Genomic DNA, 16,621 nt, shown 5'->3' with positions numbered 1-16,621 from the left:
GTATATTATAATTATTTCTAGCTTCTCTGACTAAACATTATTCTCAGTTAGTGACCAGCCTTGCCATATGTAAGGTGTAGAGGGCACATGGTTTTAAACCGTGCCTTTCGAGCCTGCGTGTTTTGTGTGTCAAGTAACATGTTAGACAAAGCACTTAACTGAAAGTGCTGTGCCGTACGTTTAAACTGTACAGAAGAAGAAGTTAAGAATCTTTAAGTATTGAAACAACTAAAGTTTTACAAGAAAAGCTAAGTTTAGAGAAGATCATTTTTTTCTTCTACATGTGTAACAACTTTTTTTCTTTATTCTTGTGTGAATTGCTTGCTTTGAATTTTCACTAAATATTTTAAAACAAACTTTTGGACTGAGAGATTTCTTTCAGCACGCGTTTTTCCCGTGCTTAATCTCGCCTTACTCTCCTGCAGCTACAATTACAATTTCTTGATTTTTTTTTGTTTACAATCCACAGTCTTCCACAAAGGCAAAATGATGTGTGGCCTCCAAAAGGTTTTTCCTTTTACTTATTTGGCTGACGCCTTTATCCAAGTTGACTTACAATATCTGAGATACAATCGGTTACATTTCCGATGTTTTTTTCACCGACCAATTGGTGCACTGGCAGGTGAAGAGAATTGGTGACGGGTTTTGAACCCACAATCTCAGGGTTTAAAGTCCAAAGCCTTAACCACTACTCAAGCAGGCCAGGATCCTCACAACTCTGCCTAGAAGAGCCTCATCTTAAATTATTTAGGACCCCAAATACTACCTGCTGACTTTAGCCAGAGCAAGTCCAAAAAAGGGAAGCTGGGAAAATAAGTAAAAATATCTCAATAAAAAACTGAAAGCTTCCACAAGGAGGAGGGTCACCATCAGTGTCCAGCTTGTGAACACAAAAAGAGCTGGAAAGAAACTTTATAAATCAAACATTTATTATAAAAAGATTGAAAATACAAAAAAAAAATGAAAGAGCAAATGCAAAATGCAGCCCTAAGCAGACAAGTCCCAATATGAAAGTGAAAAAAAAATCATATAATAGAGCAAAAAAAGAATTTAAAAAACCTGTAAATCCAGACAGCAAAAGCAACACTTACAATAACGCCACCAAACACAAATGATTCCCGCTCCCGATCTTTCTAATCAGTTTAAATAACCTGAAGGAGGGCCCAGGAATGGTGACATCAGGGTGGCCCCGCCTCTTGAAGCTCCACCCACAATGAAGATGGAACGGCAGAACATTTAGAGAGTCAGAACATAATTATAAACATAACAGAAAGTATGTAAAACAAATTATTATTCCAAAACTACAATAAAATACATAAAACACATGTAAAATCATAAAAACTTTTAACACTTTTAAAATTTGAGTACAATTTTTCTTTACTGTTTTTGGTCCTGTTGAAAGATGGGTGACACAAAATGGTAAAAGGGGTGTTAAGGCTACAAAAACACACAGGCCAGAGCAGGACCACAGGCATCCTGACTCTAAAACACACGAGGCCTGCGCAAGCCTAATATAAAACATTGGCATCAAAAAGTTAAAAATACTCAAAAATGTCCTTCATAGAAGAGAATAAACTGAAACCTCTGGCTTTAATAACAAGGCCAGCAAGGAATCTTTATAAATGACAAATTTTTATAAACAAACTGTCCCCAAAAATGACAAAAACTGGAAAAAGTGTAAAATTATCCAAAAAAGTGTATCCCCAAAAAGGGATCATGAAATAATCAAGAAAAGTTCATCAAATTAAAAACACAGAAAATCCAATAATACTCACAACACACCTTTACTCCACAAACTCCAGTGATGCTCTGAGGGATCCGTATTCTCCACTTGAACAGACTGGCGGAGGGTGGTCCCTCAGAAGAGATGTCAGGGTGGTCCCGCCTCTAGAGGTTCCACCCACAGAATGCAAGGAACACAGCCAGGAAACCAATATATAAGACCAAGACATAATTACTAAATAATATTTAAGTCAGTCAGTCATTACCCAACCTGCTATATCCTAACACAGGGTCACAGGTGTCTGCTGGATAATATTTAAGTAAAATATAAAATATTAACAAAAAACATTAAAAAAAAAAAACATGAAAAATAATTGTCGTGTATGGAGTTCCAAGCATTAAAGAGTTCCAATAAGCCCTTCCAAAAAATACTCACTAGAGGTGGATATCACCATTAAACCCCGACTAGTAATAAAGGCAAGTGCTGAATCTTAATAAAAAGTTTATTCTCATAAAATGCTCTTCAATAACAAGAAGCAAAGGAATTACCCAATAACGCTGAAACAATCCAACAACATCAACAACAGATATCTGTATAGCACTTTTTCATACAAAAATGTAGCTCAAAGTTCTTTACAAAATTAAATAAAAGGAAATTAATATAAAACATGAAAAACTAAATTAGGCAATTATGTTATACAGTATGTGACAAAGAAAAAGGTAAGGTCGAAAGGCCAGGAGATTAGAAAAAAAAAAAAAAACAAAATCTGCAGGGGTTCCAAGGCCAAAAGACCACCCAGACCTCACTGGACATTCTACCTAACAGAGATGTTCTAAATCCGTCCTTATGGTTTTCAGGCTTCACATGAAAGAAACTGAAGATGCTGATGGTCATGTGGACATCTGGGACACCCGCCATTCAATCCATAAACACAGGGGGTAACACGGTACCTTGATCAGGGCAACAGAAGAACCAGAAAAGACAGCAGAGAAAAGTGGGGATTAATAAAGAATTGGAGAACCCAGAGGAAAATGATCATTCAAAGCCCATATAGACTAAGACGAATACAACTAAAATGTAGCTACGAAAAAGCCAAATTACAATAATGAGTTTTTAGCAATCTTTTAAATTGTTCCACACTATTAGCCTGGTGAATTTTTATTGGTAAAATATTCATCATCAAAATGGTGCACGTGTGTTTTGAAGTTACCTGTAAGTAACTATAGTGCCACTCATTTTCCAGATTTCTTCATATCGTATGTTGTATATATTGACTTTCATTTCATTATATTTTGTTAATTTCCATCATATTACTGTCTGTTAAATGTTTCTATGGTCGGCTCTGTGTATGTTTAGTTAAAAATGGCAGGCGTTTTTAAGCTCGCAGGGAAATTTGAAAAAAGGCAAACTGCCAAGTTTCATTGAATTACAGTTTTATAAATGTATATTTATTTTAGTGTCATAGGACTACTGTAATATGAAGCTTGTACAGTAATATGTACCGAAGAGGTTCAAGTGTATCAACTCATGCCTAGCAAGGATCTGTGGGTTAGTCAAAACTTTATAACTAAATCAAACTACAACTTCCAAATTTGTGAGGATTGACTTTATTTTGGGAAACGTATGCAAATGGTAGCTGCCTTGAATATTTAATTATGTAACAGTCGCTAATGCTTGCATCTTAACTTCTCTTCCAGATTCCTAGACAACGAGAGAGAAATCAGCGAGGTCTTTGGTTAGGATGTCACCCAAAAAGACCCCTCACTCTTTGTTCAGCACCGCACAGGACTGAAGGAGCAGAAACAGCCAAGCTCATGACTGTCATCAAGGGAATGACCACCCGAGTTATTCTTCATATACACTAATTCTGGAGGGACCAAATAGGAATTCCATCTTTCCTACACTCTTCAAAATGCTGGTTCTTTAATGGGACTTTATGGTCCTTTACGAGCCTGTGTGGTTCCTCTTAGAGCCTTTACTTGACTAAGAAGCATTTAATTCCAGGAAGGATTCTTTGCTTTTGAAGTTCCTTCTTCGTACTTTGAAAAAATTCCCAATACAGTGGAACCTCGGTTCACGACCATAATTCGTTCCAAACCTCTGGTCATAAACCGATTTGGTCGTGAACCAAAGCAAGTTCCCCCATAGGATTGTATGTAAATACAATTAATCCGTTCCAGACCGTACGAACTGTATGTAAATATATTTTTTTAAAGATGTCTAAGCACATTTTATAGTTAATTACACCATAGAATGCACAGTGTAATAGTAAACCAATGTAAAAACATTGAATAACACTGACACAAACACACAGGCTCCCTGCTCAGCTGCATGCGCAGGCTCTCTCTCTCTCTCTCTCTCGGCAGCACGTGAGCCCCACCCCCCCTCACATTGCAGCAGTTCGTGCTGTAGCCTTACAATCCAATCGCTGTATACACACTTTTTTTTTTAAATGAGTTTTAAGCGCAGGGGGGGGAAAAAAAGGAACATTTGAACAAATCTGAACTTTATTTAAAAGCCAACCAAGACAGTAACATTGCAGGAGTTCACGCTAATAGCATTACAACCCGATCGCTGTAAACACTCTTTTTAAATGAGTTTTAAGCACAGGGAAAAAAATAAACATTTGAAAAAAAGAGAAAAGTAACACTGCAATACTTTCTTCTCACCACTCTTCACTTGCTTAGAAGCCATGATTAACTGCAAAAGCACACGAAATACTGTAGAGCACAAAGAGTTCAGAGTTAAAGCACGCATGTCTGACTGAGAACAATGAACAGGGAGAGGCTGAACACGTGCTTAAATACAGTAATCGGCGCGTATGAACCGGAAGGGAAATGAAATAGAGCAGAAAGAGTTCACAGCGAAAGCAAGCACGTCACTTGCAAGCACGCACGTCTGACTGAGAACAATGCAACAGGTGCGGAAATCATTGGCGCGCACAAACCAAAAGGGAAACTGGCTTCTTCGTATACCGAGTGTGTGGTCGTGAACCGAGGCAAAAGTTTGGCGAACGTTTTGGTCGTAAAACTGAGTTGTACGTGTACCGAGACGTTCGTGAACCGAGGTTCCACTGTATGTAGGAAGAAAAATTGAAATGTTCAATGTATGGTGGGCCACCACACACCAACACATTAAGGAAACCTCCACTTAGCCTGTGTCATTGTAAGCAGCGAGAGTCCTTTTTAATCCTGTGCTGTTGGTATTTCACAAATCTGTTACTATCTATTCATAGTCATTCATTGTATGGAGCCTGTTACTGATCTACTGTATATACTCGCGTTTAAGTTCTCCCACAGATTTTACCATATAATTTAGGGTATTTTATAATGTCGGTCGTATAAGTGAAATGTGGAAGACTTACACTATTGGTCCAAGAAATTATGATATGCTAACACCCATCTGAGAGAGCACACGGCCTTTACTTTCTGTGTATTGTGCCTATGTGACCACACGGTGATACCCGAACTACTCCGAAGCGATGTTTGCACTGATTTGTGTTTTTTGTATCCCACCCCCTCATACAAATCTATCGTAAGAGCATCCCTTATCTATGATGGAGCGTTTGATCAGAAGAAAATATGACGCTTGTTTTAAATTAAATGTCGTTGAAGTGGCGAAAGAAATTGGTAACTGTGCTGCTGCAACAAAATTCGATGTGTCTGAGTGCGAGACTGGAGGAGGCAAGAAGATGTAAAAAAAAATAAATAATAATTGTCATATTTTTGAATGGGCGTATAAGTCGAGGTCTGATTTTATGATCGATTTTTCGGGTTTCAAGATCCAACTTGTATGCGAGTATATACAGTAAATAAATAAAATGTTCTTTCTGAAATCTTTGTGTGGATGGGTCATAGGGGAACCAAAAATGGCTCCCCCATGGCATTGCTCTGAAGAACCACTCTGGCATTTTGAGTTTTAAGAGTTTACTTTGGAAAAAGTCTCACATGTTTTGGGACAAAGGGCTCTAATGGCAGCTTTCACTGAACTCGGAACACTAGCATGAACCTATGGGACCTTGTAAGAGCCCTCCATATGGTGGGACAGGAAAGATGGAGTGAGTGGATACTGGACCATAAATGCAAATAAACTTTAAAATGAAATGTATGTACAGCACTAGTAAAGATTCTTTTTATAGCAATTGTAGTATTTTTATAATGAAAAACATTTCACATTTTCTGTATGTTAATGTTGTTTATATGTTTACAATAAGACTTTTTTACAACAATAACTGCTACTTGATTTTGTAATTTTCTTGTTTTTATTTATTTATTTTTTTGTTTCTGTTGTCACACCTGTGCTTCAGAGGAACTCCAGGCTCATCATAGGTATGCAATACACTCCTTGGTAATGATGTGTTTATTAAAGTTTTAATAAGGTATTTGTATTGTGTTTACAATGTCTATGTAGCTCCTAGTCTAAGTTCAGTTGTCATTTTCAATAATTAGTGTCACTTAACTTGGCAGTGACATGTCTCTGGTGACTCTTCCTATGAAGTCAGTAGACGGATTGGGAGAGCATGGGGGTCATGAGGTTGCTGGTAAGGGGTGTGTGGTGCTCCCGATTCAATGGTATCCTTCAATAAGGGCGCGCACAAAAAGGCGAGCCTCAAAAAGGCGACCTCAATTGGGCGCAGCGAATAAAGGCAAATGCAACAAAATTATTACAGAACATTTATTAGATAAAGGCAATGATTGAACGTATAAAAAGGCAAAAGCAAGAATATTAAAACATCCAATTAATGCATGAACTTCTAACGAACTCTTTCTAAAGCTCTCTATATTTTGTTGTTTTCTGCTCTTACTCATTGTTGTGTTACACTTGAAGCTGTAGATTATGTGCAATGCCACGTAGATATTCGAGATGCGGTCTATTAGCATAATCAAGGACAACTGAATTGAGGTCGCTCTTTTGAAGCTAGCCTTTTTGTACGCGCCCTTATTGAATAGAGCCGCTTCCGATATCTATGCAAAAGTCTTTAGAGTCCTGGTGCTTCCTGTCTTACTATATGTTTGTGAGACATGGACGCTATCCAGTGACCTGAGACCTGGACTCCTTTGTTACTGTGTCTCTTCAGAGAATCCTTGGGTACCATTGGTTTGACTTTGTGTTGCTCACAGAGTCCTGAATGAGGCACATGACCTGCATTGTGAGGGAGCGTCAGTTACGGCACTATGGCCATGTGTCGCGTTTCCCCGAGGGTGATCCAGCTCATAGGATCCTCACTGTTGGACCAGGCCAAGGGGTCGCCCACGTAACACCTGGCTGCGGCAGATAGAGGGTCATTTCCGGAGGGTGGGACTGGACCGTGTGTCTGCCTGGGGGGTTGCCAACTGGGATCCCGAGTTCTTTCATCGTGTAGTGGGTGCGGCAATGCAGTGTACCAGTGCATGCACCCCAACTTGAACTTGTTGCTAGTTTTCATTGTTATGTTTTGTACTTATATAATTGTGAATAGAAAATTTTATATTAAAAAATAAATAAATACATTTACCCCATCCCTTGCAGTTTGATATCTCTGTTTGGAGGAATGACTCTTTACGTGCGAAGGTTGAGTGTTCAATAGGCAGTGCAATGCACAGAATGTCCGGTAATGACAAAGAATAAGCAGCACGCTTGTTTGGAACGGCCATCGAATGCACTAAGGTTAAGATTAGGGTTATATGACTCAGAGGGTATTTCATAACTGCCGTGATGTTGGGGGCATTACCTGACTAACCTCATAGGTATTACGTGCTGCAATTACTCTCGACTGGTTCAGCTGCGGACCTCCCAGGCTCCACTCCATTAAGGAGGTTGTCTGTCGCTTTAGATTACGTCAGTTACACACCTGGTTAAGATGTGACTCAAGTCAAGTAAACCAGCTGACAAAAGCCTGCAATCCAATTGGCTGTCTGGCAGAGATACTGAATCAAGGAGCCGCGGACGTCTGGAGCCGTGTCGCTACCCGATCTGCGTGCCTACCAGATTTGCGCGCGCAGGCGTATTGAAAGCCTAGCATGCCGTAAAGTGTTCACGCATGCGTTAAACAGATTGGGCAGCACCGTAAAGTGAGTGATGACGTTTTCGTTCAATACGTATGCAATAACACACTCCGCATGTGCTTAATAATAAAAAAAAATATATACTAAACATTTCGCTTTGCGGCATGGATCGCTCTCAACTGCGCATGTCAATACACAACGGGCAGTAAAGTATTTTCGTTGAAATGCCGTAGTAGTTGACCATAATGATAATATTATTAAATATTCATTGTACGTTCTGTTTTCACGGCTGAATTAAGCTTGTCATACTCCTCGTTATAATAATAATAATAATAAATTTTATTTATATTGCACTTTATATTTTAGCAATCCCAAAGTGCTACAGAGTAAAAATAGAATAATAAAATAAAAAAAAAAGAACAGAAGAGTCTATAAAATACTTTAACAAAATGACTTTCTAAAAAGATGAGTTTTTATCGCTTCGTTTAGTTTACATAGCACTTCTTTTTTCAGTTCCCATTGTACAAAGAAGTATTTAACCATTGTATATGTTATTATAGTCTACATATAAAAAATAAATGACAGTTTTAAAAATAGATGTATTCAAGTACTTTATTGTCATTGAGTAACACAACGAAATTACTCGTGTCAACTTCACGTTGCATTTAAATTCCAATGTGAAATAGTTCAGATATATAACAATGCAATAAATAAATAAAGTATGAACTAAAAACTGCGTAATCATACAAAATATGTTCAAAATATTGGCAAGATGCCATATATAATGTTAAAGTAACCAGGATGGATTATTATTGCATAAATGCACAGCAGTATAGATTACACATTACCTACACTACCTACATTAATTGCACATGATCAATGAAAACGATTTCAGATTGAGGGTATATACGAGTTCAATAAGTTTATTGCAGTTGGAAAAAAGTTTTTTTTTTGTCTATTTGTAGCATACAGATTGATAATAATAATAATTCTTTGCATTTATATATCTGAAATGCCTGCCAGATGGGAGAAGCTCAGACAAGTTCTGTCCAAGATGAGAGTTCTCCTTGATGATGTGTTCAGCTCTTCTTACACAGGGAATCTTGTATCGATGATCAAGTGATGGCAGTTCAGTTCCATTGAACGTCTTGTGATGTTTTTTATGATCCACTACAGGGCTTTTTTGGCAAGTTTGGTGCAGCTGTTGTACCAGGCTTTCATGCAGTTAGTCAAAATAAGTGTGTATATATGTAAAAATGAACTGTTGATGCACTTTTCATCCCTGGAAAAACTCTTTAAAAATAACTTTACATAGTATTATTAATGAAATACACGTCATAGGGAATCAAAACTTTATTGTGGTGATACTAGTGGATTGCATAAACAGTCGTTTTCAAGAAAAAGAAATCTTCATTTCATGTCTAACCCACATAAAGCACAACCCCAGCACCATCTTCTGTGATACTATTGCTCGTCTTGTACTCAAATTTAAATGGCTTTTATTCACCCATATAGTGTCTTAAATGTGAGTTAATAACTGAATAATGAAAAAGGAAACACTTTTCATGCAAATTTTATTGAATAAATGTTATGAGAAGAACAAAAGTGAACAATGTGAGAACAATGCACCTAAAAAAAACATTTGTCAAATGTACAAAAAAACCCAAAAAAGTAAAAAAAATCAGCACATAGCTTTAACATATTTTACCCAGAGCACAGAAAATTTAAAGTTACATTGTTTTGCTATTTTGATTATTAAAATTATTCCACAGATAACTTCTAACATATTTTAATACTAATAAAGCCCAAACTGCTAAACTGCTTAACAAATATATATAACTTTATCAAAATGAAAAAATATATATACAATTACAAAGTACACAAGAGGAAAATTGAAAGGTCCTTCTCCTTAACTATATCTGGATGATCAGATGGCCCTGTTGAAGAACACAAGAAGGTCCAGTTGGTCAGGATGATTGACAAAACAACGTCTCAGGGTCACAAGGTCACAGCCTCCCCAGGCCCATGTGGACATTCTCAGCCAGCATACTGTTGTATTGTTAATCCAATTGCAGCTCCACTTCAAGAGGGTCTTCAGCAATCTTCTCTCTTCAGCACCACAGTCAGTTGCACAAGACTTGACCAGGGTGCACGGCAAAGGACATCACTGGACAAAAAAAAGAAAAACAGCAAAAAAAAAAAAAAAAAACAATGGTTATTATCTGGTGTAAATCTTTCAAAGTGTATGCAGTTCCATTCATAAAGCAGAAGTAAATCATAAACTGATAGAAATGGGAATTAAGCAGAGGTGAAGTTTAAAAATGGAGTTTTAAAAGTATTTGAAAGGTTTTTCATTTATAGCTGCCATTCTATATTTTTGGTATACAGTACATGTACAAGCTTCTTCACCAGTTCTTTCATAAGCTAATTAGTGGTTGTGGATTAAAGATTACATTGAGGAGTGATGGGGGAGAGACAGTACCAAATACAGGAAGGGACTAAATTGTTCAGAGCTTTTTATGTAATGAATAGTATAGTACTTTAAAATCAATTGTGAAGGAGACAGCCATCCAGTTTATTAAAGCTAAGGTCAAGTAAATGAGCTTGGAATATGGAGAAAAACAAAATGTAAACAAAACAAGATACATTACCCCAGAATACTTGGCAATGATGCAGTAGATTCAGACCCAAGACTCAAATGAAGGATTCTGGAAGCACTGGGCAGTAGCACCATCTTCTATTCTAACAGATATCACAGCATTCCCTCCTTCTTTAATTGCTGCCCTATCTTTCAGTTAAATTCTTCCACTTCACTAAGGCAAGTAAAATATAAAAATAATAAACAAGAAATATTTCAACACTTACTTCAAACATTCCTAGACTTGACTTTTACCTGATACTGTATTCTGGGCCACCAAGAAATAAGTCTTCTGCCTCCTGTCCTGATACACCCTGTAGAGTAGCCAGGGCATGGATGATGGACTATCCAAAATTAAGAAAGAACAGAATTCAAAAGTTGCTTGCATGTAACTGAAATATGACCACATCACATTATAAGTGAAGGCATACACCAATTACCGAGTAACAAAGCATAATACCCCGAAGAATGTGTGCTTTACTTTGCAAATGAAACAGCCTGGTTTTGTTTCTATTGAAACTCATACAACGAGAAAAACACAACAGTTACTGGGATTGCGAGGATTCACACACACACTAAAATATTGTGGTCTAATGTTGGGAGTTGCATAAGAAAAAACACATTTTAACATTCGTTAGTGGATACCAATTTACTTCTCTCTTTAAAAGAATTGTAAAATTTAAACACCTGATCTGAGATACATCTAGGCAGTTCAGATTTTCATATTCCCAAAAAGAGAAAACCTACTAATCCATTAATCAAGTATAAATCAGTAAATAACAGGAAAGTCCACCTGAGCAGTTTTTTTAATAACACAATTTATTAAAAGTTTTGCATATTTCAAAACATTCATGCGCGTTCATTGAAATCACCAGCCTATTTAAAACGGTAAATTTTGTAATATTCCAATTATTAAACAAAACGTCAGATAATCCTAAATATATCTAGATTATATTACAGTATATACTGTATTCTCAAAAATTGAAAAGCATTCAATAAACATTACATACAGTACCTTTAATCATAAAATTCACGGACACACGTCGTATTTCACTTCGCTCTCTGACCGTTAAATTGTTGCTAAATTCTTCCCGTAAAAGATATTCTTTCAAGTCGTTGTAAAATTGAAAAGTCTTCATTTTTTCAAGAAGTGAAAAATATTCTTCTGCCAGGAGAAAAATTCAATATGCTCCTATTCTTTACAGCGTTCTTCTTTCTCCTTCTCACTCGAATGGCGGAAGTTCTATTTGTTAATGCAGACCGAGAAATTAAAATCCCGTGGTAACTTTTTTTCTCGTGTGTCGTAAAATATTCGACATGTGCAGAACAAATCGGGCAGCGTCGTGAAATGAATTTTAATTAAGCAGAGAGCGCGTGCACGAGACAAATCGGATGGGGACTCGTGTCGCAAAGTAAAAAAAACGCAGATTGTGCAGGGTCGTAATAGTTAAGCTATGCGCATGCGCGCGCAAATCTGGTAGTCACGCAGATCGGGTAGCGACACGCAGATCGGGTAGCGACACTCTCTGCTTAATTAAAATTCATTTTTCCAGGGATGAAAAGTGCAGCAATGGTTCATTTTTACATATATACACACTTATTTTGACTAACTGCATGAAAGCCTGGTACAACAGCTGCACCAAACCTGCCAAAAAAGCCCTGTAGTGGATCATAAAAACATCACAAGACGTTCAATGGAACTGAACTGCCATCACTTGATCATCGATACAAGATTCCCTGTGTAAGAAGAGCTAAAAACATCATCAAGGAGAACACTCATCTTGGACAGAACTTGTCTGAGCTTCTCCCATCTGGCAGGCATTTCAGATATATAAATGCAAAGAATTATTATTATTATCAATCTGTATGCTACAAATAGACAAAAAAAACTTTTTTCCAACTGCTATAAACTTATTGAACTCATATCTCCTCAATCTGAAATCGTTTTCATTGATCATGTAGAATTAATGTAGGTAGTGTAGGTAATCTATACTGCTGTGCATTTATACAATAATAATCCATCCTGGTTACTTTTAACATTTTATATGGCATCTTGCCAATATTTTGAACATATTTTGTATGATTACTCAGTTTTTAGTTCATACTTTATTTATTGCATTGTTATATATCTGAACTATTTCACATTGGAATTTAAATGCAACGTGAAGTTGACACGAGTAATTTTGTTGCGTTACTCAATGACAATAAAGTACTTGAATACATCTATTTTTAAAACTGTCATTTATTTTTTATATGTAGACTATAATAACATATGCAATGGTTAAATACTTCTTTGTACAATGGGAACTGAAAAAAGAAGTGCTATGTAAACTAAACGAAGCGATCTCAGTGATAAACAATTAACATTTATAACGAGGAGTATGACAAGCTTAATTCAGCCCTGAAAACAGAACGTACAATGAATATTTAATAATATTATCATTATGGTCAACTACTACGGCATTTCAACGAAAATACTTTACTGCCCATTGTGTATCGACATGCACAGTTGAGAGCGATCCGTGCCGTAAAGCTAAATGTTTAGTATATATTTTTTTTATTATTGAGCGCATGCGGAGTGTGTTATTGCATACGTATTGAACGAAAACGTCATCTCTCACTTTACGGTGCTGCCCAATCTGTTTAACGCATGCGTGAACACTTTACGGCATGCTAGGCTTTCAATGCGCCTGCGCGCGCAAATCTGGTAGGCACGCAGATCGGGTAGCGACATTGCCCAAGTAGATATTGTGAGTACTTGCAGAGCCACAGCACATAAGTCACCGCAGTTGGAGACCCTCAGTTACAGACCCGGAAGTGATGTCACCGTCATTTCTACTTTTTTGTATGAAAATGTGCTATAGAAATAAATGTTGTTGTTGTTGTTGATTTCAGGATTGCCTTCGTAAAATTACTTTTGGAAGTTTCCAAGTAGATATTGCTGCAGTCCGGAGTAAAATGGATGTGAATATCATTTTCGACTTCAGACAATCATATATTAAATTTGCGAACGTCAGGCACTGATCAGCCAGTCGAAAATTTAAACGTCTCGGTCAATCACCTTTTTATTTAACAAATCGCCAATCGGTGTTGTTTGTCATTCATGCTCCACTTTAGTCAATTGCCTTATGGATATGTAAAAGGAAAGGTGGAAGTAATTTCTAAAGGTGGACGGTCAAGATAAAGTGACTGTAAGAGATGGAGTGTATATTCGTAAAATACATCTGCGACAATAGTCTTCTAGTGCCACTATCTTACACTATAACACTCTGTCGAGTGCATTATTAAGGCTGTAGTGTATTTTTACCACCGACATTTATGATTACCGGTTCTGAAAAAAATAATGATAATAAAAGTTTGGATATGAGATATTTATCGTTACTAAACAACGTCTGAAGAAAATTTAAATGAACATAACAATACAAATTTGTGTCCGCCTAATTTTATTGGATTGACGTGGATTTAAGTGTGGGCTCTGCTTGATTGAGTCAGTCAGATTAAAACAAATGTTTGACTGTTGGTGTTTACTCGAATGTCCAAATGAAATAGCCGCCTACATTTAACAAGTCACCTTAAAGACGGGCTATAAACGTATTACAATTTTAAACATTGAATAAACTGTCAGAGTTAAATCTTTACTTCTACAATACACAACCCTAAAATGTGTTTTATTACTTTCATTACTATTTATCCACGTTTATTTATTTATGTATTCCTAATATTCCTAATGCCCACAGATCAGCCTCTGTTCTTTGCTGATGTCTGTCAGATATTCTGCGGTTTTCATGTCTGTTCTCATCATACCAGCAGCTCTAGTGAGTTTCTTGCCTTTGTATCTCGTACTCAAGTTTGTTTTTAGCTGTATTATGATTACAGAATATTATAAATTACATACTTGACACTCTCAAGTTCATGTATCAGGGAAGAGACAACATTAAGAAAGTTGGCAATAAAATTGTGACTTTAAAGAATCCATTGGCTGTCTCTACATGTTATCAATGTTAAATGTAAGAAACACAGTTGTCATAGTGCTAATAGTCACATTTCAATTACTATTTTTACAATGAAGTTTACTATGTTAAACGATCTGTGAAGAGCAAATATTATTCCTTAAAAAGAGTAATAATTTTGCAGTTTTTGTGACTGTGCACCTGTTAATCAGGGTATTCAATTATTTGACTTAATTGGATCTTTATTACTTTTGGGATTTTAAATACCTCTTTAAGATCATCAAATATGTGTTTATTATAATACATATTACTTATGCAAAAGTTACATTTAGAGATTAAAACTTGAAAGGTATTTGTTTGTAGTTCATATCTCATTTATCCTCCATTTGACTACATCAGGTCCTAGTGGTGTGCTGAACACGTCAGCCTGTCTTTAGGGTCTCTGAGACTGGAGGAGGTCAGGAGTCCAACTGTACAGCAGGCACTGATGGGCATCAGCATCACGACTGGTAACAAGATAAAGATGGCAGATAGTTCAGCTGGGCATAATCCTACATAACTACCCAAGCAGACGGCATATTAAGAGCACATCGAGTCTGTATACTCCAGTATGGCCCTGACATAACAACCTGTACAGCTGTAAACGACTCCATTTTACTGGTCATTTTACCACACTACACTGAGTCTGTCTAATCTTAACCATTAAATAATTCAATCTGAAAAGCTGGAAGTTTATTTTGGCAATGATATTTCTGGTAAGGCTTTTTTTTTTCTTGTTTGTCATAGGTTTATACTGAAAAACTGGTTTACATCAATGTAGCTTTCTATAGGATATATATATATATATATATATATTGTCACACACGTGTGTTTAGGAGACAGCTAAAGGGCTTAAATACAGGTAGTTCCATGCCAGACCAGGGGGGGGCGGAGTGCACTAATTTTCCCTCTCGATCTTTTACAGACCATTCTAGGGAAATCCCACCCGGCTCTGGGGCAGCCACTGACGTCACTTCTGGTTCCGGTCGGGATGACATCACTTCCGCTACTGGCCTTTAAAGCTGCCATCTTGCTACCTGGAAGTCAGTTCTGTTTTGGACTCGATTGAATGAACATGTCTCTGTTATTTAATAGCTTTTGCAGCCATAAACGATTAAATGGGTGGCTGCCCCAAACCTTCTCGATGTCTTTTGGTCGTTCTTCTGACAGTGGCGTAGCCGACAGGATGGAGGAATCCCTGAAGAGAACGGGACCGGACCTGAATCATGTCCAGGTGGGAGAGTACCTGGGCCGAGCTTTCGGGTGGGGAGTGCGTCTCGGGTTTCGGAAAGAACCGGTGCAGACTCCGCTCCCTTTGTCTATTTCTGGGTCACCTCAATTGAATAGGGAGAGTGTCGTTGGGACACACAGATGTGGGCTGGTCTCTATGGGGGATACGATGGGGACTTATTATGCTCTCTCAGAGGAGAGAGCTGTCCGTTCCACCGGGGCTAAGGTCCCAGAGGAAGGTGGACATTCCCCAGACCAGCAGGTGAAGAAAATTAAAAACTGGAGGTTTAACCCTGAACGGTCTACCCAAGAACAGCTAGACCTTCTATGGGAAGAGGTGGCCGGCTGGTTAAGGCCCGCTGAATGTACCACCTTTCAGGTAGTGAAAAAAGTAGCCTGCTTTTTGTTCATAAATAGCCTGCCAGAGCATTTCGCCCAGCCGGTCTGGGGAGAATTTGCAAACATAAACGAGCTCATTGAGCTCATAGAAACATCGAGGGCAGCCTCGCAATTTGAGAGGGCGGAACGGTCCTTAAGTAGAAGCCGTAGAGATTACGTCCCTCTTACACTGCCCTCTCGACATACACCGGAGTTTGCATCGGAGTCCCCGATCCCGCGGGCGCGGTCCTCGCTCAGAGGCGAGGCGGAATGTAAGTGGAGAGAGAGGGATGGGTTGTGTGCGCTTTCAAACCCCCTGGCTTTGGCTCATAAAGGTGAGGTCATAGTAAATGGCCACAAGGTAGAAGCCTTATTTGATTCCGGCAGCAACATTTCTGTTGTTGATTGCCGATATGTACTACCGCGACAGTGGTTAAAAACAAAGACCAGAATTACCTGTGTACACGGAGATGTCCGCGCCTATGACTCCGCCCGGTGTTTCATCTGCCACGGAGGGATACTACGAAAACTCGTTGTGGCTGTACATCCAAAACCCCCGTGTGCGGTGATTCTCGGGCGGGACTGGTCTGACATTAAAAGCGGTGCAGTACTGATCTCGCCTTATTCAAAATTAGGCCTAGTAACCGATGGGAATACACCGTCTCAGGTTGTCTCCACA

The 16,621-nt window shown here is 38.0% G+C and overlaps 1 protein-coding gene and 1 long non-coding RNA gene across 3 annotated transcripts in view; one reads left to right on the top strand and one right to left on the bottom strand.

Moving 5' to 3' along the window:
- LOC114661799 (CD276 antigen-like) overlaps positions 1–5,807 on the top strand; it is a 33,044-nt gene extending 27,237 nt beyond the window's left edge. Inside the window, exon 9 of one of the 2 annotated variants that reach the window (XM_051934708.1) lies at positions 3,421–5,807. In XM_051934708.1, coding sequence (XP_051790668.1) covers positions 3,421–3,428 — 8 coding nt within the window. In that variant the 3' untranslated portion in view covers positions 3,429–5,807. The remainder of the gene's footprint in view (positions 1–3,420) is intronic. The other variant, XM_028815000.2, reaches the window with a different exon arrangement.
- Positions 5,808–10,153: 4,346 nt separating this feature from the next.
- Positions 10,154–11,611, bottom strand: LOC114663223 (uncharacterized). Its single transcript, XR_003718076.2, has 3 exons — positions 11,361–11,611; positions 10,601–10,689; positions 10,154–10,520 (listed from the first exon to the last, which is right to left on the bottom strand). It is a non-coding gene; the product is annotated as an uncharacterized LOC114663223 (long non-coding RNA).
- Positions 11,612–16,621: the final 5,010 nt, after the last annotated feature.

This window comes from Erpetoichthys calabaricus, chromosome 12 (genome assembly GCF_900747795.2).
Source record: "Erpetoichthys calabaricus chromosome 12, fErpCal1.3, whole genome shotgun sequence".
Classification (NCBI taxonomy): domain Eukaryota; kingdom Metazoa; phylum Chordata; class Cladistia; order Polypteriformes; family Polypteridae; genus Erpetoichthys; species Erpetoichthys calabaricus.
The sequence above is the reverse complement of the archived record's forward strand: the minus strand, read 5'-3'. Positions and strand labels throughout refer to the sequence as shown.